A 24,589-nucleotide genomic window follows, 5' to 3' on the forward strand; every position below is an offset into this window, starting at 1 on the left:
GGAATGATAAGCAATTTCTCTGAACTAAATAAATAAGCTAATAATTTCTGAGGGGTGATGGAAGGATAACCCCAACATTAAATATTAAATTCTAGGAGGTTCCCATGTTAAACAATACATGCTCTAAAAGTTCCTTTTTCAGAATTTAGTTTGGACTCATTTTCTCACAAGAACATTACACATAACAGCTTCCAGGCAAATCCACAAGAGACTAACCCATAACATGGCAGGAGCAATGGTCACTGGAAACCACCTGACAGCCTTCTCAGCATCCAGTGGCCAAGACTGTGGGTGGTGTAAGTTCCAGAAGCTCCAGAGAAACACAGCTGGAGCAGGGAATGCACAGGGAGGAAACAGTGTGATGGCCGGACAACAGAGCCAGGTAGATCCAGCAGCTGATACTGACATTTGTGGGCTATTTGTGATTCAAGCACTGTTTATGCTAAAGAATGTCCCCAAGTTAACCCCAACTGTAACTTCCTCTCTAACTTCCTGTGAGTGATTCCACAAACACACCAGGCTGCTTTGGGGTATTTGGAAGAACAATGCACAAGACTCAGAAGTCCTGGATTCCAGACACTGAATTCTTTGGGCATCACTTTCCCATACGGTTTTAAATCAACATCCTCAAAGGTCCTTTGTGCTCGAAATAATCAAAACAGATTATTACAGAATATATATATAAAAGAAAGGGTTTTTTCCTTTCCATTTTTGAACAGTTAATGTATATAACTATGTTCAGAATTTTGTATACATGAATAAACACAGTTCAACAAGCACATAAATTAAAAGTCTTCAAAGTTTTATTGGAGGAAATAGACGAAAATTCAAATATGAGAAGAGGCATACTGAATAAATATAAGTTCCAAGATGGAAATTTTTTTTTTTTAATGTGAACACGTCAAATGAAATTAGAATCTAACTTCTCAAAGAATATTTTAGCACAACAAAATGATTCTAAAATTTCTTTGAAAAAAATTAATAGGCATGAAAAGCAAAAACCCACTCAGAGAAGAACAAAAATTAAAGCATATTATAACACAACAAGCATTAAAACTGTGTGATATAGGCACAAAAGTAGAAATACAGAGTACTGGAACAAACTAGAAAGCCAAGAAACAAATACAGTACTTTGTGTGACTTTCTTATTTTTTTGGTAAAGTAAGTTTCTTCGAAAGGGAGGTGATGGGAAGGTTATGATAATGGTATACCAATGTGGGAGAAAATTAATTAAATCTATACTTTATATACCAGTGAACCCCAGATGTATTAAATATTTCAAAATGAATTCGAGTTCTACTCATGCATTAATGATGATATTGAAAACCAGTACAAGCCGCTTATAAAATCCTGTAGCAATAAACAGTCATCATCACAAGGTCACCTCCCTCTGACCTAACTGAGGGAGACACAGCCAGTACAGAGATCTCTGCTAGACAAGGAGACACGTCTCTCACCTCTCATCATGACCCCTGCAACACCCCTGCTGCCTGAAGAAACAGCAGCAGGGCCCCCACCTGAGGCGCTAAGAGAGGACAGACAGGTGGTCTGGCTGTGGTCCAGATCCAGTTACATAATTCACTTGTGGGGTCATCTGTCAACTGTCTACCCTCCAATTACACCTGTTGTTCACACAAAGGCCTGTGTGTTCCCAGGCAGGGACCACCACTGAAGAGCCTTACATAGTGGCCTCTTGTCTGCCAATCAATTATGGTGACTTTCTGGGCTCAGGGCAGAGACAGTGTCTCATCATGATCAATACTGCTGCCTGGAAAGAATCAGATTCTCCATCCATTATTGCCAGGGCCATTGTCCTGGTTGCAAAAAAGCAGGTATGTTGCTTTGGTAATGGTCACTGGGTGCTCACTGTGTCCTTTTTTGGGCTGGTCACCTGCTACTGCTGACCTCTGACCTTTCTGGCCAGCTCCAGGGCACCAGATGTCTCCCAAGCTCAACTAACCTTGAAACTGAAAAATACTAAGAGTGAAAAACTGATGGAGAGATCAATGCATGGGTGGATGGGTGGATGGTCTGGAGATGGTACATGGGTGGGTGCTCCATCAGTTGCTTGTAGAATGTCTCTGATGGACGCTATGCACCTCCTATGAAAGCATGATCACCCTGGTCCATGCTGCTGTCCTTCATTTCTGAGATAACTCCTTGCAACTGATTTCTGGCATGACTTCACTAACACCAATACACTACATCCTTTCCAGTCCCCATCTGTCCAATCCCACGTCACAGCAGATACAACATTATAGTATGTAAGCATGAAAAACTGTAATTATGAAAACTATGTATAATATACCAAAAAGGGCTTAAGAGATAATGTCAACTTCTTTCTTTCCTTCCTTCTTGCATAGCTCAGTACAAAAGCCATTAGACAAGGCTGGGCAAAGTAAGCATCAGGGTAGGAGTGGCAGGAAGTTCTGGCATGAGGTGAGGAAGGTGTCTGCGCTAGGAAAAGGGTGAAGGGAGACGTGGCCCAGCATGGGGCGTCACAGCCTGAGCAGGAAGAGGAGGGTCCCAAAATGAGGAGGGGGCAGAAGTGACAGGATAGTGGCTACATAACGGGAGTCAGGTTCATCATTGTCAGAAAAGGGGCTACAAATAAGAAGAGGGAGAAAACTAGAAAGAACTCTATGGTACTGGACTGGAATTAGAGGTACTGGTGTGAACTCCTGGTTAGCAATATAGACACTGAAATACAGATATTTTAACATACTAATATAAACAGATACAGAACTATAGTTGTAAATGTTGTATACACACACAAACATTTTCCCTAACATTGTTGACTGACAGGATCTGTGAGCAAGCAACACTTCAATAGCAATGAGCACACCTAGTGCCCAGATGTTGGTTTCTAAATCCCATTCACTAAAAGGAAGTAGGGCTCCTTGGAGAACTGGCTGATTCGAGAAAAGTAAAAGATGAGCCTGGAATACCTTGTTCTGTCAGAAAGTAAGGAATTAATCACACACAATATAGACAAACCAAAAGAACACAAAAACCCACTGGCCAAATCTGGGACAATTTGGGCATCAAAATAAGCAATCATAGAAATGGACCAAAACCTATAAAATAGCAAGACATGTGGCCCTGTTGATTTAGATAAATAAATGAATACATGGCAAGAAAAGAAAGCTCTTTCTCACAGTTAAAAAGCCAACTGGAACTTCCCTGGTGGTCCAGTGGTTGAGAATCCACCTTCCATACAGGGGATGCAGGTTCGATCCCTGGTCGGGGAACTAAGATCGCACATGCCGCGGGGCAACTAAGCCCGCACGCTCTGGAGCCAGCACACCACAACTAGAGAGAAATCCGTGCTCTGCAACTAAGATCCCGCGTGCCGCAACTAAGACCTAACGCAGCCTAATAAATGAATAAATAAATATTTTTTAAAATAAATAAAAAGCCAACTAATAGGTGTAGAAGGAAGAAAATCACCACGTGGCAGCCACTGGAATAATAATTAAAGAAGACCTCCCTCCCCGCAAAAAAACACCCAGTGGATTCTAAAACCAGTGGGTTAAAGTATGGCAAAGAATAGGATATTTATGATCCTGAAGTACCTTCCCAATAGCCTTATTAATAAGAAAGGGTGAAAAGATTAACTTGACAGTGAAAAAACCTAGCACACTGCTTCTTAATTAAATGATCAAAGTGAGCATCCTCAGTAATGGGACAAATAGAAACCATGTAATGAAACATGAGAAAAATGCAGCATCATTTCTCTGACATTCGTGTCAAAAACTGACATTACTCTAAACACGAGGAAGCGTCAGATAAATTCTAAATTTCGTAGAAGAATGTAGAAGGACATTCCACAGCATATCTGACCTGCAGTTTTCAAAACTGCCAAAGTCATAGAAGTCAAGGAAAGACCAAGGGACATTTCCAGACTGAAGGAGACTAGGGAGACGTGGTAACCAAATACAACACAATGCTGGACCGAATAATGGACACTGTTGGGACAAACGGCCAAACCTGAAGAGGGTATGAAATCACGTGGTAAGAATACATCTATTACTTTCTTAATTTGGATGGTTGCACTGTAATTATGTAGGAGAATGCCACTGTTCAAAGGAAATAGACACTGAAGTATTCAGGGGTGCTGGAGCATCATGTTAGCAATTTACTCTCAAATATCCTGAAATGAAAAAGTTCTTGAAGGACAGACAGGAGAAACAAGAAGAACCACAATCCTGCAGCCTGTGGAACGAAAACCACGTTCACAGAAAGATAAACAGAATGAAAAGACAGAGGACTATGTACCTGATGAAGGAACAAGATAAAATCCCAGAGAAACAACTAAATAAAGTGGAGATAGGCAAACTTCCAGAAAAAGAATTCAGAATAATGATCGTGAAGATGATCCAGGACCTCAGAAAAAGAATGGAGGCAAAGATCGAGAAGATGCAAAAAATGTTTAACAAAGACATAGAAGAATTAAAGAACAAACACCTAGAAGAATTAAAGAACAAACAGACAGACATGAACAATACAAAAACTGAAATGAAAACTACACCAGAAGGAATCAATAGCAGAATAACTGAGACAGAAGAACAGATAAATGACCTGGAAGAGGGAATGGTGGAATTCACTGCTGCGGAACAGAATAAAGCAAAAAGAATGAAAAGAAATGAAGACAGCCTGAGAGACCTCTGAGACAACCTTAAACGCAACAACGTTCTCATTATAGGGGTCCCAGAAGGAGAAGAGAGAGAGAAAGGACCCAAGAAAATATGTCAAGAGATTATAGTCGAAAACTTCCTTAACATGGGAAAGGAAATAGCCACCCAAGTCCAAGAAGCGCAGAGAGTCCCAGGCAGGTTAAACCCAAGGAGAAACACGCCGAGACACAGTCATCAAATTCACAAAAATTAAAGACAAAGAAAAATTACTGAAAGCAACAAAGGAAAAACGACAAATCAGATAGAAGGGAACTCCCATAAGATTAACAGCTGATTTCTCAGCAGAAACTCAACAAGCCAGAAGGGAGTGGCACGATATATTTAAAGTGAGGAAAGGGAAGAACCTACAACCAAGATTACTCTACCTGGCAAGGATCTCATTCAGATTCCATGGAGAAATCAAAAGCTTTACAGACAAGCAAAAGTTAAAGAGAATTCAGCACCACCAAACCAGCTCTACAACAAATGTTTGAGGAACGTCTCTAAGTGGGAAACACAAGAGAAGAAAAGGACCTACAGAAACAAACCAAAAACAATAAAGAAAATGGTAATATGAGTGTACATATCTATAATCACCGTAAATGTGAATGGATTAAATGCTCCAACTAAAAGACACATGCTCACTGAATGGATATAAAAACAAGACCCATATATATGCTGTCTACAAGAGACCCACTTCAGACCTGGAGACACATACAGACTGAAAGTGAGGGGATGGAAAAAGATCTTCCATGCAAATGGAAATCAAAAGAAAGCTGGAGTAGCAATTCTCATATCAGACAAAATAGACTTTAAAATAAAGAACGTTACAATAGACAAGGAAGGACACTACATAATGATCAAGGGATCATTCCAAGAAGAAGACATAACAATTATAAATATATACGCACTCAACAAAGGAGCACCTCAGTACATAAGGCAAATGCTAACAGCTATAAAAGAGGAAACTGACAGTAACACACTAATAGTGGGGGACTTCAACACCTCACTTACACCAATGGACAGATCATCCAGACAGAAAATTAATACGAAAACGCAAGCTTTAAATGACACAGCAGACCAGATAGATTTAATTGATATTTATAGGACATTCCATTCAAAACCAGCAGATTGCACTTTCTTCTCAAATGCACACGAAACATCCTCCAGGAAAGATCACAGCTTGGGTCACAAATCAAGTCTCGGTAAATTTAAGAAAACTGAAATCATATCAACCGTCTTTTCTGACCACAACACTATGAGATTAGAAATCAATTACAGGGAAAAAAACCGTAAAAAACACAAACACATGGAGGCTAAACAATACGTTACTAAACAACCAAGAGATCACTGAAGAAGTCAAAGAGGAAATCAAAAAATACCTAGGGACAAATGACAATGAAAACACGATGATCCAAAACCTACGGGACACAGGAGAAGCAGTTTGAAGAGGGAAGTGTATAGCAATACAATCCTACCTCAGGAAACAAGAAAAATCTCAAATAAACAACTAAACTTACACCTAAAGGAACTAGAGAAAGAACAAACAAAACCCCAAGTTAGTAGAAGGAAAGAAATCATGAAGATCAGAGCAGAAATAAATGAAACAAAACCAAAGAAAACAACAGCAAAGATCAATAAAACTAAAAGCTGGTTCTTTGAGAAGATCAACAAAATCGATAAACCTTTAGCCAGACTCATGAAGAAAAAGAGGGAGAGGACTCAAATCAATAAAAGTAGAAATGAGAAAGGAGACGTTACAGCGGACACTGAAGAAATACAAAGCATCCTAAGAGACTACTGCAAGCAACTCTCTTCCAATAAAATGGACAACCTGGAAGAAATGGACAAATTCTTAGGAAGGTACAACCTTCCAAGACTGAACCAGGAAGAAATAGAAAATATGAACAGACCAATCACAAGTAATGAAATTGAAACTGTGATTAAAAATCTTCCAACAAACAAAAGTCCAGGACCAGATGTCTTCACAGGTGCATTCTATCAAACAATTAGAGAAGAGCTAACACCCATCCTTCTCAAACTCTTCCAAAAATTGCAGAGGAAGGAACACTCCCAAACATATTCTACAAGGCAGGCCAACATCACCCTGATACCAAAACCAGACAAACATACTACAAAAAAACAGAATAACAGACCAATATCACTGATGAATACCGATGCAAATATCCTCAACAAAATACTAGCAAACAGAATACAACAACACATTAAAAGGATCATACACCATGGTCAAGTGGTATTTATCTCAGCAATGCAAGGATTCTTCAACATATGCAAATCAATCAACGGGATACACCATATTAACAAATTGAAGAATAAGAGACATATGATCATCTCAATAGATGCAGAAAAAGCTTTTGACAAAATTCAACACCCATTTATGATAAAAACTCTCCAGAAAGTGGGCATAGAGGGAACCTACCTCAACACAATAAAGGCCATATATGACAAACCCACAGCAAACATCATTCTCAATGGTGAAAAACTGAAAGCATTTCCTCTAAGATCAGGAACAAGACAAGGATGTCCACTGTCGCCACTCTTATTCAACATAGTTTTGGAAGTCCTAGCCACGGCAATCAGAGAAGTAAAAGAAATAAAAGGAATACAAATTGGAAAAGAAGAAGTAAAACTGTCACTGTTTGCAGATGACATGATACTATACATAGAGAATCCTAAAGATGTCACCAGAAAACTACTAGAGCTAATCAATGAATTTGGTGAAGTTGCAGGATACAAAATTAATGCACAGAAATCTCTTGCATTCCTATACACTAACAATGAAAGATTAGAAAGAGAAATTAGGGGAAAATCCCATTCACCACTGCAACAAAAAGAATAAAATACCTAGGAATAAACCTAGTTAAGGAGGTAAAAGAGCTGTACTCAGAAAACTATAAGACACTGATGAAAGAAATCAAAGATGACACAAACAGATGGAGAGATATACCATGTTCTCGGATTGGAAGAATCAATACTGTGAAAATGACTATACTACCCAAAGCAATCTACAGAGTCAATGCAATCCCTATCAAATTACCAATGGCATTTTTTACAGAACTAGAACAAAAAGTCTTAAAATTTGTATGGAGAAACCAAAGACCCCGAATAGCCAAAGCAATCTTGAGGGAAAAAAACGGAGCTGAAGGAATCAGACTCCCTGACTTCAGACTATACTACAAAGCTACAGTAATCAAGACAATATGGTACTGGCACAAAAATAGAAATATAGATCAATGGAACAGGAGAGAAAGCCCAGAGATAAGCCCACACACATATGGTCAACTAATCTATGACAAAGGATGCAAGGATGTACAATGGAGAAAAGACAGCCTCTTCAAACAGTGGTGCTGGGAAAACTGGACAGCTACATGTAAACGAATGAAATTAGAACACTCCCTAACACCATACACAAAAACAAACTCAAAATGGATTAAAGACCTAAATGTAAGACTGGACACCATAAAACTCTAAGAGGAAAACATAGGAAGAACACTCTTTGACATAAATCGCAGCAAGATCTTTCTTGACGCACCTCCTAGAGGAATGGAAATAAAAACAAAAATAAACAAACGGGACCTAATGAAACTTAAAAGCTTTTGCACAGCAAAGGAAACTATAAACAAGATGAAAAGGCAACCCTCAGAATAGGAGAAAATATTTGCAAACAAATCAATGGACAAAGGATTCATCTCCAAAATATATAAACAGCTCATAAAGCTCAATATTAAAAAAACAAAGAACCAAATCAAAAAATGGGCAGAAGACCTAAATAGACACTTCTCCAAAGAAGACATACAGATGGCCAAGAGGCACATGAAAAGCTGCTCAACATCACTGATTATTAGATAAATGCAAATCAAAACTACAACAAGGTATCACCTCACACCAGTCAGAATGGCCATCATCAAAAAATCTACAAGCAATAAATGCTGGAGAGGGTGTGGAGAAAAGGGAACACTCTTGCACTGTTGGTGGGAATGTAAATTGATACAGCCACTATGGAGAACAGTATGGAGGTCCCTTAAAAAACTAAAAATAGAACTACCATATGACCCAGTAATCCCACGACTGGGCACATACCCTGGGAAAACCATAATTCAAAAAGAGTCATGTACCACAATGTTCACCGCAGCTCTATTTACAATAGCCAGGACATGGAAGCAACCTAAGTGTCCATCGACAGATGAACAGATAAAGAAGATGTGCCACATATATACAATGGAATATTGCTCAGCCATAAAATGAAACGAAACTGAGTTATTTGTAGTGAGGTGGATGGACCTAGAGTCTGTCATACAGAGTGAAGTAAGTCAGAAAGAGAAAAACAAATACCACATGCTAACACATATATATGGAATCTAAAAAAAAAAAAAAATGGTTCTGAAGAACCTAGGGGCAGGACAGGAATAAAGATGAAGACGTAGACAATGGACTTGAGGACACGGGGAGAGGGAAGGGTAAGCTGGGACGAAGTGAGACAGTGGCACTGACATATATACACTACCAAATGTTAAATAGATAGCTAGTAGGAAGCAGCCGCATAGCACAGGGAGATCAGCTTGGTGCTCTGTGACCACCTAGAGGGGTGGGATAGGGAGGGTGGGAGGGAGACACAAGAGGGAGGGGATATGGGGATATATGTGTACGTATAGCTGATTCACTTTGTTATACAGCAGAAACTACCAAAACATTGTAAAGCAATTATACTCCAATAAAGATGTTTTAAAAAAATCACTAATTATTAGAGAAATGCAAATCAAAACCGCAATGAGGTATCACCTCACACCAGTTAGAATGGGCATCATCAGAAAATCTACAAACAACAAATGCTAGAGAGGGTGTAGAGAAAAGGGAACCCTCTTGCACTGTTGGTGGGAATGTAAATTGATACAGCCACTATGGAGAATAGTATGGAGGTTCCTTAAAAAACTAAAGATAGAATTACCATATGACCCAGCGATCCCACTACTTGGCATATACCCAGAGAAATCCATAATTCAAAAAAACACATGCACCCCAATGTTCGTTGCAGCACTATTTACAATAGCCAGGTCATGGAAGCAAGCTAAATGCCCACTGACAGATGAATGGATAAAGAAGATGTGGTACATATATACAATGGAATATTACTCAGCCATAAAAAGGAACAAAATTGGGTCATCTGTAGACACGTGGATGGACCTAGAATGTGTCATACAAAGTAAAGTAAGTCAGAAAGAGAAAAACAAATACCATATGCTAACACATATATATGGAATCTACAAAAAAAAAAAAAATGGTCATGAAGAACCTAGGGGCAAGATGGGAATTAAGACATAGACCTACTAGAGAATAGACTGGAGGATATGGGGAGGGGGAATGGTAAGCTGGGATAAAGTGAGAGAGTGGCATGGACATTTATATACACTACCAAACGTAAAATAGATAGCTAGTGGGAAGCAGCCACATAGCACAGGGAGATCAGCTCGGTGCTTTGTGACGACCTAGAGGGGTGGGACAGGGAGGGTGGGAGGGAGACACAAGAGGCAGGGGATATGGGGATATATGTATGCACATAGCTGATTCACTTTGTTTGTTGTACAGCAGAAACTAACACAACAATGTAAAGCAATTATACTCCAATAAAGATATTTAAAAAAAGAAAAACAAAAAAGCACATGCACCCCAATGTTCATTGCAGCACTATTTACAATAGCCAGGTCACGGAAGCAACCTAAATGCCCATCGACAGACGAATGGATAAAGAAGACGTGTTACATACATACAATGGAATATTACTCAGCCATAAAAAGGAACAAAATTGGGTCATTTGTAGACACGTGGATGGACCCAGAGACTGTCCTACAGAGTGAAGTAAGTCAGAAAGAGAAAAACAAATATCGTATATTAACGCATACATGTGGAATCTAGAAAAATGGTACAGATGAACCGGTTTGCAAGGGAGAAATAGGGACACAGATGTAGAGAACAAACGTATGGACACCAGTGGGGGAAAGCAGGGTGGAGGGTGATGGTGGTGGGATGAACTGGGAGATTGGGATTGACAATATATATACTAATATGTATAAAATAGATGACTAATAAGAACCTGCTGTATGAAAAAAAGAAAAAAGAAAGAAAAAGTTCTTGGGCTTCCCATGGCTCAGTGGTTAAGAATCTGCCTGCCAACGCAGGGGACATGGGTTCGAGCCCTGGTCCAGGTAGATCCCACATGCCACGGAGCAACTAAGTCCGTGCCCCACAACTACTGAACCCATGCTGTAGAACCCACAAGCCACAACTACTGAGCCCGCGTGCCACAACTACTGAAGCCCACACACTCTAGGGCCCGTGGTCCACAACAAGAGAAGCCACCGCAATGAGAAGCCCGCGCACCGCGACGAAGAGTAGAGAAAGCCCACGCCGGCAGCAACAAAGACCCGACACAGCCATTTAATAAATAAATGGATAAATGAATGAATGAATGATTTTTTTTAAAGTTCTTGCAAATATTCCACAATACTGAAATTATTTCAAAAGAAAAAAAGATATGACACCAGATCCTGTATGTATAACTATTCATAAAAAGAATGTAAATAAGGTAATAAAATTATTAAAAGAAGCCACTGTGTTACGGTTTTGCGTCTGAAGAGCACATCCTGAACTTCACAAATTCCTTTAAAGTCTTATTTCCGTAACAGCAGTAACTTTTAAGTCAATATATAGATGTTTAATTCAACAAGACAACGGGCATTTTATAAAGAAGTTCTCCAGGGCTTCCCTGGTGGCGCAGTGGTTAAGAATCCGCCTGCCAATGCAAGGGACACGGGTTTGAGCCCTGGTCCAGGAAGATCCCACATGCTGCGGAGCGACTAAGCCCATGCGCCACAACTACTGAGCCTGCGCTCTGGAGACCGCGTGCCACAACTACTGAAGCCCGTGCACGGAGAGCCCGTGCTCCACAACAAGAGAAGCCACCGCAATGAGAAGCCCACACGCTGCAACGAAGAGTAGCCCCCGCTCGCCGCAACTAGAGAGAAGCCCACGCAGCAACAAAGACCCAACGCAGCCAAAAATAAAAAATAAATTAATTAATTAAAAAATAGAAAAAGAAGTTCTCCAGCAAAAGAGAAAAGAGCCTAATGAAGCAAACAGTCTTCATCCGTTTTACACCTAAAGTGTAATTAATTCTAAGATGCACGTGTTCCCCCATGACCTAACCAACCTGTTTTCTAGAAACGACACATACAAAGAACTCAGAACCAAAAGCCAATACCTTGATTGAGGTGTGTGGCCTCCATGATCTGAACACCGTTCACAGAGCACTGGGACCCACTCAGGGGAATCAGTGTCACCGTCCCCCCAACATTTTCAAAGATGCAGTGCTCACTCTCCAAGTCGAGGCCGTGAAGAACTAAGATGGGAAAACAGAGGAAGAAAAGATTTCCTTTGGTATCTAGTGCAATGATTCCCAACCTTCATTTATTTTCTCATATTGAATATTCTTTCTTTTCCATACAAAACTGAGAGGTGAACATTTATGTTTAGTGAGAAAACTGAACTTCAGGAGTTCCTGGCATCAACTGACAGAACCATCCCTTGATTGTTACTCGGGGGGTCTGGACATCCCCCGTATAAGGGGGTAAGTTCTGGCACGTTCATTTATTTCATCTTCGGGGAGAAAACAGTTGAGTAACTTGTCTTAACTGAATACCACTGAGTCACTCCTGCTTCAGTCTAAATAACTTTCCTCCTCCAGTTACCCAAAGGTCACAATAAAATGGAAGAGAAGAAAAGGGCCCCATGGTTCAAGGATTTACTGTGACCTCCACACTTACCGCCACTGCGTTCCAGGAGCACAAACCAAAGGTGAAAGGTGAACACGGCATGGCATGGATCTTGGGAGGCCCAAGGAAGTCTCCAGAAGTCCTGAGATGACCCAGCCACAGCCTGTGCCGATTCTGAGAGAACCTGACCTCCACAGATCTCTCAGAGCATGTGGTTGCTAAGGGCTACCGACTCCCATCCGACCACCCTGAGCTGCTCGTGTGTGATGAGTGGCCAGGCATGGACATGAATGCCAGTCACACAAACCTACATGATTTCAGGCACAGTTCTTGGCCAGCTTCTCAGAAGCACAAGCCAAACGGCTCCCACTGCTCTCCACAGAACTGCACTACTGAACTTTTCGGTTCACAGAAAACATGTGTTCTTAGCCCTTACCACATTTATAACAAACCCAAAGGTCACATGTATTGATAATTTAATGTTGAGAGGAAGAGGCCTGACACCTAGTTCCACCCAACAACAGCTGAATCCAAGGATTCAATGCCAGGAACTGGTTTCCAGCTCTCCCAGATTCACGATAAATAGTAAATACACATAGGAAATGGGAGCCTTGGCTTGATTAATAGCTTACACTTGGCATGAAAGCAAGCTCATCGCCAGCAATTCTAAAACCAGCTGAGAAGATATAATTCTTCCCCTGCCAATCCCCACCTTGCCACACACACACGCACACGCACTCTACCACCGCCGCATGCATCCCCTAAGTTATGCTACAATATAAAGCCTGGCAAGACCTCACCTGGGTACCTCACAAAGACTTTGGGGAAAGCCAGAAGTCTGTGTGTGTGGATGCTGTGTACGTGTGTATCCTACTTTCTGTCCTCGTCTTTGCACAGGTTAAGTGTCGACTGGGAAGGATTTCCCATCAAAGGGTCTTATATCTTTTATCTGTACCTGTTGGCATATTTCCACTGTGACAAGAGTAACGTGATTTAACTAACAGCACACTTGAAAGGCGTGACCTTTCAAGGATAGAAGGCATGCATGGTGGGGGAAAGGATTCACAGTTCCATTTTATTCACTAAACTAACTGTTCTGTGTTAGTCATTTGAGCTGAGTTCAAAATTACAGAAATACACGTTCTGATCAATATTGTATTTGAAACATTTTCTTTTTTATAATTACTTCAATGTCAGTCATTCAAAAGAAATTCATTAAATGATTTTTAAAAAATCATTGGAGGACTTCCCTGGTGGCGCAGTGGTTAAGACTCCGCCCGCCAACGCAGGGGACACGGGTAAGAGCCCTGGGCCGGGAAGATCCCACATGCCACGGAGCAACTAAGCCCATGCACCACAATTACTGAGGCTGCGTCCTAGAGCCCGTGAGCCACAACTACTGAGTCTGTGTGCCACAACTACTTGAAGCCCGTGCACCTACAGCCCGCGCACCACAACAAAGAGTAGCCCCCGCTCGCCGCAACTAGAGAAAGCCCGCACGCTGCAACGAAGACCCAACACAGCCAAAAATAAATAAATAAATAATTGCGAAGAGGAAATGGATAAAGATCCTCACCAATATCTTGTTCTGTTGAAGCATCTTCTCTACCAACATATGTCTGACCTTCCTAGGGAGAAAAGTCAAGCAAAATTTATTAATAAGAACATGAGGAATGATCTGTTTCTCCCTCTTCCATTGAAGCCCAAGCAACCTGGTGACGGATGGGCGAGCTCTGTCCCGGGCAGGCCACAGCCTCAGTGCGACTGGAGTTCACTGAGGTTCTGTAACAACAGCCCGTGGTGTCCGAAAAAGGACAGGACTCCTGAGGCTCAGGGCTCGACAAGGGTTGGGCTCCTGTTTTGCCATCAATAACCTGCCTGTGACAGCAATCTCACTGATGTTCCCAATCCTTTCTGGCAAGTCTCTCCTCTAGTGGCCAGGGGTTTCTTTGTATCTAAAGATATGGCTTAGGATATACCTAAAGGAATTGAAAGCAAGCGTTCAAACAGATACTTGTGTGCTGATGTGTATAATAGCCAAAAAGTGGAAACAACCCAAATATTCATCCACGGACAAATAAAATGTGGTACATACACTGGAATATTATCCAACCATAAAAAGGAATGAAGTACTGATACATGTTACAACATGGATAAACATTATGCTAAGGGAAATAAACCAGATACAAAAGGAAAAAAAAAAAAATATATATATATATATATATATATATATATGGTTTAGGGGAGCCTTCAAAGCACAAGCGTAATACCATTCTCATTTGAAGTCATGGATCAGACAGAAGATACTAAAGTCAAGGTTACGGAGGCCACCACTGATACTGATGTGGAAATTCTGCTCTCTTGACAGGGATACCCTGCTCGGGACCAGGCCCAACGATGTAGGCAAGAGACACAGCTTTATCATTAACACAAGGGACCAGGAAACTGTACATACAACAAATCCCAGTTCGGGTGCTGGTAACTTTTCTTCCTCAGTCTGTCTGCCTTTTTGTTCCTTACCTCCCTCTTGCTGAGTCTACAAATTAGAAGGCAAAGTGAATGGATCTTCATTTAGCTTTAGGACTACATAAGACAGACATTTCTAGTATCACAGAATCCCAATGAACCGCTGAGTATCCCCAAAGGACTCAAGGATTTGTTGTATATTCTTCAGGGTCGTGGCTGCGTTCGTGGACACGGAGTATGACACTAAACCTTGCCAGTGTCCACACGGAAAGCTGAAACCAAAACGAGAGTGTTCCAGGAAAGTAGTTTCTACCTTCAAGTGATATAAGATGATTCCAGTGCTCAGAAGGTCGTCATCGATGCCAATTAAATGGGGCAGCTCGGAATCCAAAACAACCCCAATCCCTTCTTTCCTCAGGGCCAGAGTTTGTTCCTGAAATCAGGAGGGAAAGAAAAGGAAACGGTTACTTTGAGGGAAAAAAACTTCGTATTAAGTTCTCTTTAGAGTGTGAAAATGAACGTTTTACTTCTCACCAAAAAAAACTGCAAGAAAAATGGATTGTAAGCTTCATGTTGAAATCCTGGCATATGGTGGGCAAAGTGAGCTTGGAACATACAAAAAGCTCATAAAACGAAATAAATTTGTTGCCTGATACAGATTCATACATATATGTATACATATGAATACACACATGCACACACATATATATATATATGAAGCTAAGCTCAAACCCTGCCTTCTTTAGGAAAGGTTCTAGGACCACTAGACCAGAAAGCAATCTTTCTCCCTCTTCAGAACCTTTATTTCACTTAATACCTAGACGTCTCCTGACTTGTTGGTTCTTCTTGCCAGTTACTAGAGTCAAACTGCACATGGCCCTGAAAGCAACCCTTTCCTGTGCATTCGCTACCGTGCACCAGAGATACCTGACCCGCTGTGCCCTGCATCACCTTGTATCCACTGATCATTCCCACCTACACACAAATCTGCTACAGAGCTCCCATCAACCACCACCACCACCACCACCTCCCTTGGCCCTGCATCTCCCTCCAGCTACCACCAATTTCTCTGTGCCCCTTTAGAGAAAACCACCTCCAAAGAGTTCCCTACTTGTGGTCCTCTAGTTTCCCCCCTCCGGCTCTCTCTTGAACCCACTTCCACGGAGTCTTTCATCCCGGGGACTCTAGTGTCTACAGTCACTCCCTTGATGATCTCATCCTGACTCCTGACTTTACCTGCAATCTACACAATTGTCCCTGGGTATCCATGGGGGATTGGTTCCAGGACCCCTGCGGATACCAAAATCCAAGGATGCTCAAGTCCCTTATATAAAAGGACATAATGTGCATATATCCTACGCAATCCTCCCCTATATTTTCAATCATCTCTAGATTACTTATAATACCTAATACAACATAAATGCTATGTAAATAGTTGCAAACATAGTGAAAGTGCTATGTAAACATTTGCTGGAGCATGGCAAATTCAAGTTTTGCTTTTGAGAACTATCTGAAATATTTTTTCTCTAAATATTTGTGATCGGTGGTCGGTTGAATCTGTGGATGTGGAACCCGCAGACACGGAGGGCTTGACTGCATGCCGACAACTCTCAAATCTAAATCTCCAGGCAGACCTCTCCCTTAAAACTCCATCCTCGCGTATATAAACCTGCCTACCTCGGTATACGTGTGGGGCTACCAAGGAGGCAGCTCAAACTTAACACCCTGAAAGACCAGCCCTGATGCCCCCTGCCTCCCAAACCTGCACACTAGCCCTTCTCGGTAAATACCAATCTTCCTTACAGTTGCTTGGACCAAAAATCAGGCTGTCCTTTGCTCCTTTCTCTAAACCCTACAGCACTCGGTGTTGACTCCACCTTCAAAATATGCCCCCAATCTGACGACAAACCACTGCACCACACTGCTGCCTGGCCCCAGGCATCACCACCCTCGCGGGGGTGGCCTCAGTAATCCTGGCCACACCCACTCGTGCCCCAGCCAGAGTCCACGCTCTCCCCGGCAGCCAGACAGACGGCAGGGCAGGCCGCTCCTTTTCTCGGGTCAATTACACGGCCTCCTCTTCTCTGAGTAAAACCCAAAGTCTCTGCAAGGGTCTACAAAGCTCCAAGTGACCTCACCCCTTGCTGACCTCCTGCCGCTTGGCCCCCTGCTCACTCCTCTCCCGGAAGCCCGGCTCCTTGCTGTTCCTCAAACTTGCCAGCCGGCCCTCACCTCAGGGCTTTGGTCGTTGCTGTTTCCTCTGTTCCTGTCTACTCCTTCTCTTCCCCTAGAGCGGGGCTTCCCAACCTTGGCACCACTGACATTTTGGAGCAGGTGATTCTCCATTGTGGGGGGCTGCCCTGGGCACTGGAGGATATTTAGAGCATCCCTGGCCTCTACCCACCAGATGCCAGTAACACACATCCCTCCTCCGAGGTTGTGACAACCAAAGATGCCTCCAGACACCGACAAGTGTCCCCTGGGGAACAAAATGTGCCCCAGTTGAGAAGAACTGCCTTCAATTCACACGTAACTCAGCCCTCATTTCCTCTGCTCAGAAGCCACCCTCCCCATCGCCCCATACAAGACAGCAGTCACCAACCTCTCTTGTCCTGATTTGTTTCTCTCTTAGCAATTATCACTCTATGATATGTTATATACAAGTTTATCACTTGTCTCCTGACTAGAATGTAACCCAATGCCTTATTTCGTGCCTGACACAGAGGAGCTCCTCAATTAATATCTGTCAAGTGAATGAATGAGTGGGTAGATACTCAGAGTTCAGAGAAACGCAGGAAGGAAGTTCAAGAGCAACCTCGCAAGGAAGAGACGGAGAGGCCCTTCACCATCAGGCCCATCTGCCCTAAGACAAAAAAAAACCCTCAGAATCCAGGCTTTGAGGCGATTCCCAGGTGGAAAGCAGACAAACCCCGGAACAGTGAAGGTGTAAACTCCAGCCTTGAGGTCGGGCTGTGCTGAGTTGAGACGGGGGCCCATCCAAGAACAGGACACTGTGCTGTGTGACCACAGGCTGATGGAAGCAGCAGAGGAAACAGCCCCATGCTGCTAACGGGGGCTCCGGGTCAGGGATGTTCCGAGCGAGCCTCTCCCTCACCCACTCCTGCGACGGGACACGCTGAGCACAGCACAGCTCTGGACTCCAAAGCCCAGAGCTGCCCGAGACAAAACCGGAACTCCTCACATTCCTGGATCAAATAAATGGATTCTGTATCATTTAAATATTAAAACAGTCTACGAAGCCTGCCATTCTCTCGCTGAAGAATTCAGAACCTCACAACCTTGCAGACAAGGGGCCCCTGGGAGGTTCTGGGAAAGGGCCGGGGGGGAGAGAGAAGTCCCCAGCCTTCACCTCTGCAGACACTGGGGCCTCCACCGCACACACACGGAGTTGGAGTCGGGCCAGAGGGCAATGGAGCGGAGTAAGAAAAAAAGATGGTTTCGAAAATAAATAAATAAAAATCACCACTTGAGGGAAAGCAATTTAATTTAACAACCATTAAATAGATACACAGAGAAAATGACCAATGCATAACTTAAATTCAAGAAAAGGAAATGAAGTGTACCACTGTTCTTCAATTACTTCTCTTATCAGACGGGCTTCCTCTCCGGGGCCCAGAACCTCAGGCTTGGAGGCCGGAGACTTCGTTCATCCTGATATGCTACACCAAGGCCCTTGCAAATCCTGGCTAAAATGAGCCCTCTAAATAAACTAACCCCGACTCCTGCCTCTCCGATGTTGGTAGAATTCGTGCTTCTCCTCTTGCCCACAGAGCTCAAACTGAAGTGGAAAGTCTGTGATTTTTCTTTTTAAAGATATATATTACACTGGAGAGTTTAATCATACAGCCCCATCTCAAGAAACAAGGCCTGCTAGCTCTGAACTGTGACAGCACTGCACACACGGTAGGTGGCGCCTGGCCATGGATTGCTCCAGGCTTCCAGGTCCGGGTGAAAAGGAGAGGAACTGTTCTCCTAAGTCCAGAGGCATATGTATTTTCTTTCTGCATAAAAGTGGACAATATCCCAAAAGGGGGCGGGGGGGTGGGGGGAGGCAGTATTTTAAACTCTAATAGCTCCCACTCAAACTAGAGAAACTGTTTTGGACTACATCACAGTTTAGTTTGATATTCTTTTTTTTTTTTTTTTTTAACCCATTGAAAAGCACTTTTTCTTCCTTCCTTAAAATAAGTCTCATAGACTTAGAAAATCATTTGAAATTCATAACTTCAGAGCCATTAGGTCAAAAGCATTACTTGTCCCCACCCATCCCCAATACACACACACGCACGCGCACACACACACACACACACACTTCCATACATAGAATGGGTAAAACCTGAATTAAGAGAAAGTCTCTCAGGATTGGGAATGGGGGCATATGAATTTATGATTAATGCTGCCCTAAAGCTCTATGACATTCAAGCTGCATTCACTATATGATATTATAAAAGTGTCACCTCATAAAACTAAAAACGGGGGTTTAAATCATTGCTCGAGTGAAAAAGTAATTTCAGACAAAAATATCTATCACTTATAAAATATTTATTGAGTGGCCCCTACTGTTATACATAATTGATGAAACACCTCTTTGATAAGATGGAATATTTAACAGAGCAGAGCTGGCGATCCCTTTCCCAACTCCAGGCACACGGGCTCCCAAAGAAAGAAAGTGGTCAAATATGTATAGCTGCACATATTTTGTATTCAAACAAAGCTTTTGGCAACCAATATTTGTATAAAAAGGAAACTACCGCCTGACAAAAAGTATAAAAAGACAGTATCCGCTCAAACATTATGTTCATCACATTTCCAAAAATATGTTCAATAAGTTTTTTTCAACCCCTAAATCTAAAACCTGTGTTGAGGGCTGAGATGGTGGCAGCAAATCCTCTGGCACATGCCGGCGGCTCAGGTGAGTGGCAGGCAGGACTGCCCAGATCAAAGGGAGAAGCCACAAGGGCCTGGCTCAGTGGGCGTGTCCCATATAACCCCCATACCCCTTCATCAGACTCAGCAGGAATCCTCCCTTCTTTTCATCACAATATCACATCCTTAAAATCCCAGCACTGGGGACTTCCCTGGTGGCACAGTGGTTAAGAATCCGCCTGCCAGTGCAGGGGACACGGGTTCGAGCCCTGGTCCAGGAAGATCCCACATGCTGTGGAGCAACTAAGCCCGTGTGCCACAACTACTGAGCCTGCGCTCTAGAGCCCGGAAGCCACAACTACTGAGCCCGCGTGCCGCAACTACTGAAGCCCACGCGACTAGAGCCCGTGCTCTGCAACACGAGAAGCCACCACAATGAGAAGCCCGAGCACCGCAACAAAGAGTAGCTCCTGCTCGCCACAACTACAGAGAAGCCTGTGTGCAGCAATGAAGACCCAACGCAGCCCCCAAAAATTATTAATTAATTTAAAAAACAAACAAACAAATATCCAGCACTGTGTCTGTCAAAATGCAACAAACTTCCTGAATAAATAGGTGAAAATCAAGACAAAAACTTGTCAATAAGAAGCCTATGTTTCCCTTTCAAGAAGCCTTCCTGAGAGCTAGATCTTCCTTGGGAAATAACGGGAAAATTTTGGCGACGTGTCTGCCCTACCTGAACTAAGAGCTCTCAAAGGGCAGAAACTGTGCTTCCTCACACGGAGTACATGGGGGGAATATGGCTGCACCAGGCACAGAGCAGTCACTCAAGAAGTGCTGATTATTCGGCACTGTCAGTTGTAAGTGATTTTTACATGAATTTTTGTTGTTATTGTTGTTGCTAGCCAAGAATTAAAAGTCAGAATTTTTCTGGTGGAAACTCAGGCTAGGAAGAACCATGTGCTTCGCTAACTAGGAGAGTTGTATGGAGTTGCCTTACAGCAGAAAGAGCACTTAACTTCTGCAAACCCAAGGCGGACAACACTGATCAGAAGAGGAGGGGTCACCACAGCCAGGGCTTAGAGCACCTGCCCAGTGCGGGTATGCGGAGGAGGGAGGGGGTCAGGCAGACAGGAGGACTTTCATAAAAAATGAAATTATCCTTCCTCTAGCATGAATGCTTTTTAATTTAAAAAAAAAAAAATTTGCATGTGACTTCATTTGAATTTAACAGAAGGAAAAGCAACTGAAGTATTTGTTGAATTTCAACCAAATGTTTCTTCACAACAACAGACACTTCCTAAAATATGCTTCTGAGTTAAGACATTACGAAACATATTTAGAGGTTGACAGCACTGTGTCTGTATTTTATCCTCTTTGTTTTGGTTTTAAGTACCATTCCCCAAGCTTATAGATGTCTGAGAATATCCACCTTCTGCCCTTGCACCTGAACGACATCGAAGCTGTGTCACTCTGGGTCGTGTTCATACCTCCTCACTCAGAATGTTGAGTTGGCTCCACTCTCTTCAGAAATTAAATGCTGCACTAAGGAAATATGAAGCTAGTCTGACTTTTGGTCTATGGCAGATAATTTGGTTTTCTGCCTGGATGTCTGAAGATTTTTTCCTTTACCTTTGAAACTCAATAGCTTAATTAGGATAGGTATTGGTGTTAAACATTCTGTCCTCTGAATTTTCCCATAACAGGATACATTCTTCTAATCTGCAGACTCAGTTCTTTTGTTTGTTTCTTTTTCATTTCCTGAAAGTCACCTTGTTTTATATTCCAGTTTCTGTTTCATATGTTGACTGTCTACTTCAGGGAGGCCAATTATCCTTATAGTACATTGTCTTTTCATCTCTTAGCTTCTGATTGCTTTAATGTCATGATCACTTCACTTGTGTTCACTGAGACTATCAAGCCTTTAATTTTTAGTAATTTGGTTTCAGTGGCATCTATTCTTTCCTTTGGTATTTCTGATTTTATTTATTGGTCCTGCGATGGTTGTTGTTTGGGACCTCAGTCTTTCTGTAGATCTGCAATCTCTCTTTTTTCATCTCATTCTCCTTTAATCATCTTGCTGTGTTTACTGAATTCACATTTCTCATTAACTTGTTCCACAGAATGAAACAACTTGAAGGACTTGCCTTCTATGCCTTGAGGTATGGTTTCATCTAGCTCTGGATGTTTTGTCTTTTACATGCTATATCCCCTTTTTTTCTTTCTCTTCGTCTATCCATCTGCCCGTCTATCCATCCATCCATCGCACTTATGTTTATATAACCGCCTCACTTTTTTTCTTCATCTGTGTGTGCTCAGGTGTTATCTGTCCAGAAATTCTGCTGCTCTAACACAGGATGGGCAACTCCTTGACTCTTTTCCTACTGCTGCCCCATCTGTGATCTCTCTGGTTTGAAGACTGAGTGGGTCTGTGTTCTCTCCACCGTTCTCTAGCCAGACTGAGTGACAGGGCCAGGAGGTCTCCACCGAGGCGCGGTAAAGGCTTTGTTCGAATTCCTGGGCTCTGGCCTCTCTTAAGAAAGGTCATTAAATATCCTCCACCGGGCGCCTTCCTCCTGCCTGAGAGGAGAGCCCACTGCAGTGGGGACACTGGCTCTCAGGTTCCCTGGTCTCAGAGACTCAGCTCTGCTTTCCACTTCATCCCAGTTGCCACCAGCAGCCATTTCTATGACTCCTCCGTAAGAAGAGGAAAAGCACCGTGTTCCTCCCCAGATCTGAGGGTGTGGGGAGGGCTTCTAGAATCCTCACTGACTCAGCTCCTGAGGTGCAGGCTTAGGAATCCCACCCCGGCCTCCCCTCCTCAGCGGCCAGCGCACGGCCCTCTTCATCCGCTTCCTGTTAGTGAGTTCGTGGAGGTGTTTCTGCTGCGGGGTGGGATGTTTGCTTTTTATTATTATCTCTTCATTTCTTTGAAACGTGTGATGTCATCTCCAACGCCTATTCTCCGAAGTCAAGAACAGGTATTCAGCTGGCTACAAAAAGGAAGAAAACAAGGGTGCTCCAGATTTGGGGGGAGGGGTCTCTTGAGCAAAGAAAGGTACGGTGGCAGAAAACATGGGCACAGACACAAGGGACCATTGGACATTCATTTAACTGATAAACCTGGTCCGGAAAGCCAAGCTGATGGTCAATATTTGATTCAGAAACCGGGAAGGCACTGAGAATTTTGAAAACAGGAACTGGCTGATACTCAGAAGATGAACCTGGCAAGGATGTGTGGGATGACGAGGAACAGAGGGAAGAGGGAGGCGGAACTGGGAAGGAAGGACTAGCTTGGTGGACGCTACGCAACAAATAGTTTAGACTGATGAACCTTAAGTAAAGACACCCTTCTCAACTGTTTTACATACTCCTCTTAATGAGAAATAAGGAAACTGGGGCATTTACAAGAGTTGCGGAAGTCCGATAAATATCAGAAAGATCTTTATTGCTAGGAAAACAAAATCCTGAAGGTTCCCAGTAACACTTTCCAGACAGCTCACCAAGTGGATATTGTTGACATTAAAAATCGCTCACCAATTTGACTAGCAAGTGTTGTCAAGTAATTTGCATGTGTCTTTTATAATATACAAATGGTAAATAGTCATTGTCAACACAAACCAATTAGCTCTGAAATCCTGAAAGTACGCACATTGGCATTCACCCAGAAGCTACAGTCTCTCGTACATTCTCGTGCACAAAGAAAGAATCCTGTCCGTCTAACAGATGAAGGAAACAGCCACCAAGATTACCAGAGAGTCGATGAAGCTGTGCTTCAACCACCATCCCACCTTCCTCCACCCTTTGTTCATGTAACCTGAGTCAGCGGTGATGAAAAGGAATAAGGATCTCCCCTTGACTTTCCTCCAGGAAACAACTTTTTATTCTTGCTATGCTCCCAGAGAGCATGGTGGGGTGGAGAAAAACAACATTTGCTGGCTAGACATGTTCCATGTCCCTGCAAGGCTGACTGGTAACATGTAAGCCTTCGTGTGAGAGCTCTATTAATGCTCTTGGAATGGTAAAAGATTTTCTTAAATTACAAACACAGGGAAGGGAAAGAACAGTCTGTGAGAGTTCAGGACTGGAAATCTACCTACATTGAAAAGGTCTGGCAGGTACCACAGACCCAGAGAGGCCAGGGAGGACCAGGAATCAACCTTCATCAGCATGAGGATTAAGGAAGGAGATGGTTCTGGTGAGAAGGCAGAATTAGCAATCCACAGGTTGAAAAAAGAAAGGAAGGATCAAGTGGGTCAACCTAGAAGTCACCCTGTTCTTCTCCTTGCCTCTAACCCCAGAGCCAACCATCAGTGGGTCTACCCGCATGGCAGCAAAATCATCCAGGACCTTCCGTCTCCACCGCCACTGCCATCACCACCTCCTGCCTAGTCTCTGACATCCCCCAACTGTCCTTCTGCTTCCTCTCTTGCCAACCTACAGTCTGTTCTCCATGTGACAGCCAGAGCCTTCTTTCCAGAATGTCAAGAGGTCACACACAAAACTCTACAATATTCTCATGCGTTTGGAATAAAGTGGCACCGGCAGCTCACTTCGTCTGGCCCCTACCCACCTCTCCTACCTCACCCCCTCTACTCTCCACATGTCTCCCAGCGCTCCAGCCACAGTGGCTTCCTCATTCCCACTGCAGGGCCTTTGCACACGCTGTCCCCGCTTCCCCGGGAAAGTCTCCCCTAAATCTTGTGGCTGGGCCCTTCTTGTCAGTCAGCTCTTACCACACATGCTGCCTGCTCTCTAAAGATCAAAGACACC

At 43.0% G+C, this 24,589-nt stretch overlaps 1 protein-coding gene across 2 annotated transcripts in view; it reads right to left on the bottom strand.

Moving 5' to 3' along the window:
• The window catches only part of KIF16B (kinesin family member 16B), a 289,874-nt gene that overhangs the window by 145,954 nt on the left and 119,331 nt on the right, over positions 1-24,589 (bottom strand). For both annotated transcript variants that reach the window (XM_068524339.1, XM_068524338.1), the window contains exons 13-15: positions 15,243-15,362; positions 14,040-14,091; positions 11,953-12,090 (exon numbers count right to left, since the gene is read on the bottom strand). In XM_068524339.1, coding sequence (XP_068380440.1) covers positions 11,953-12,090; positions 14,040-14,091; positions 15,243-15,362 — 310 coding nt within the window. The remainder of the gene's footprint in view (positions 1-11,952; positions 12,091-14,039; positions 14,092-15,242; positions 15,363-24,589) is intronic.

This window comes from Eschrichtius robustus, chromosome 16, assembly GCF_028021215.1.
Source record: "Eschrichtius robustus isolate mEscRob2 chromosome 16, mEscRob2.pri, whole genome shotgun sequence".
Lineage (NCBI taxonomy): Eukaryota > Metazoa > Chordata > Mammalia > Artiodactyla > Eschrichtiidae > Eschrichtius > Eschrichtius robustus.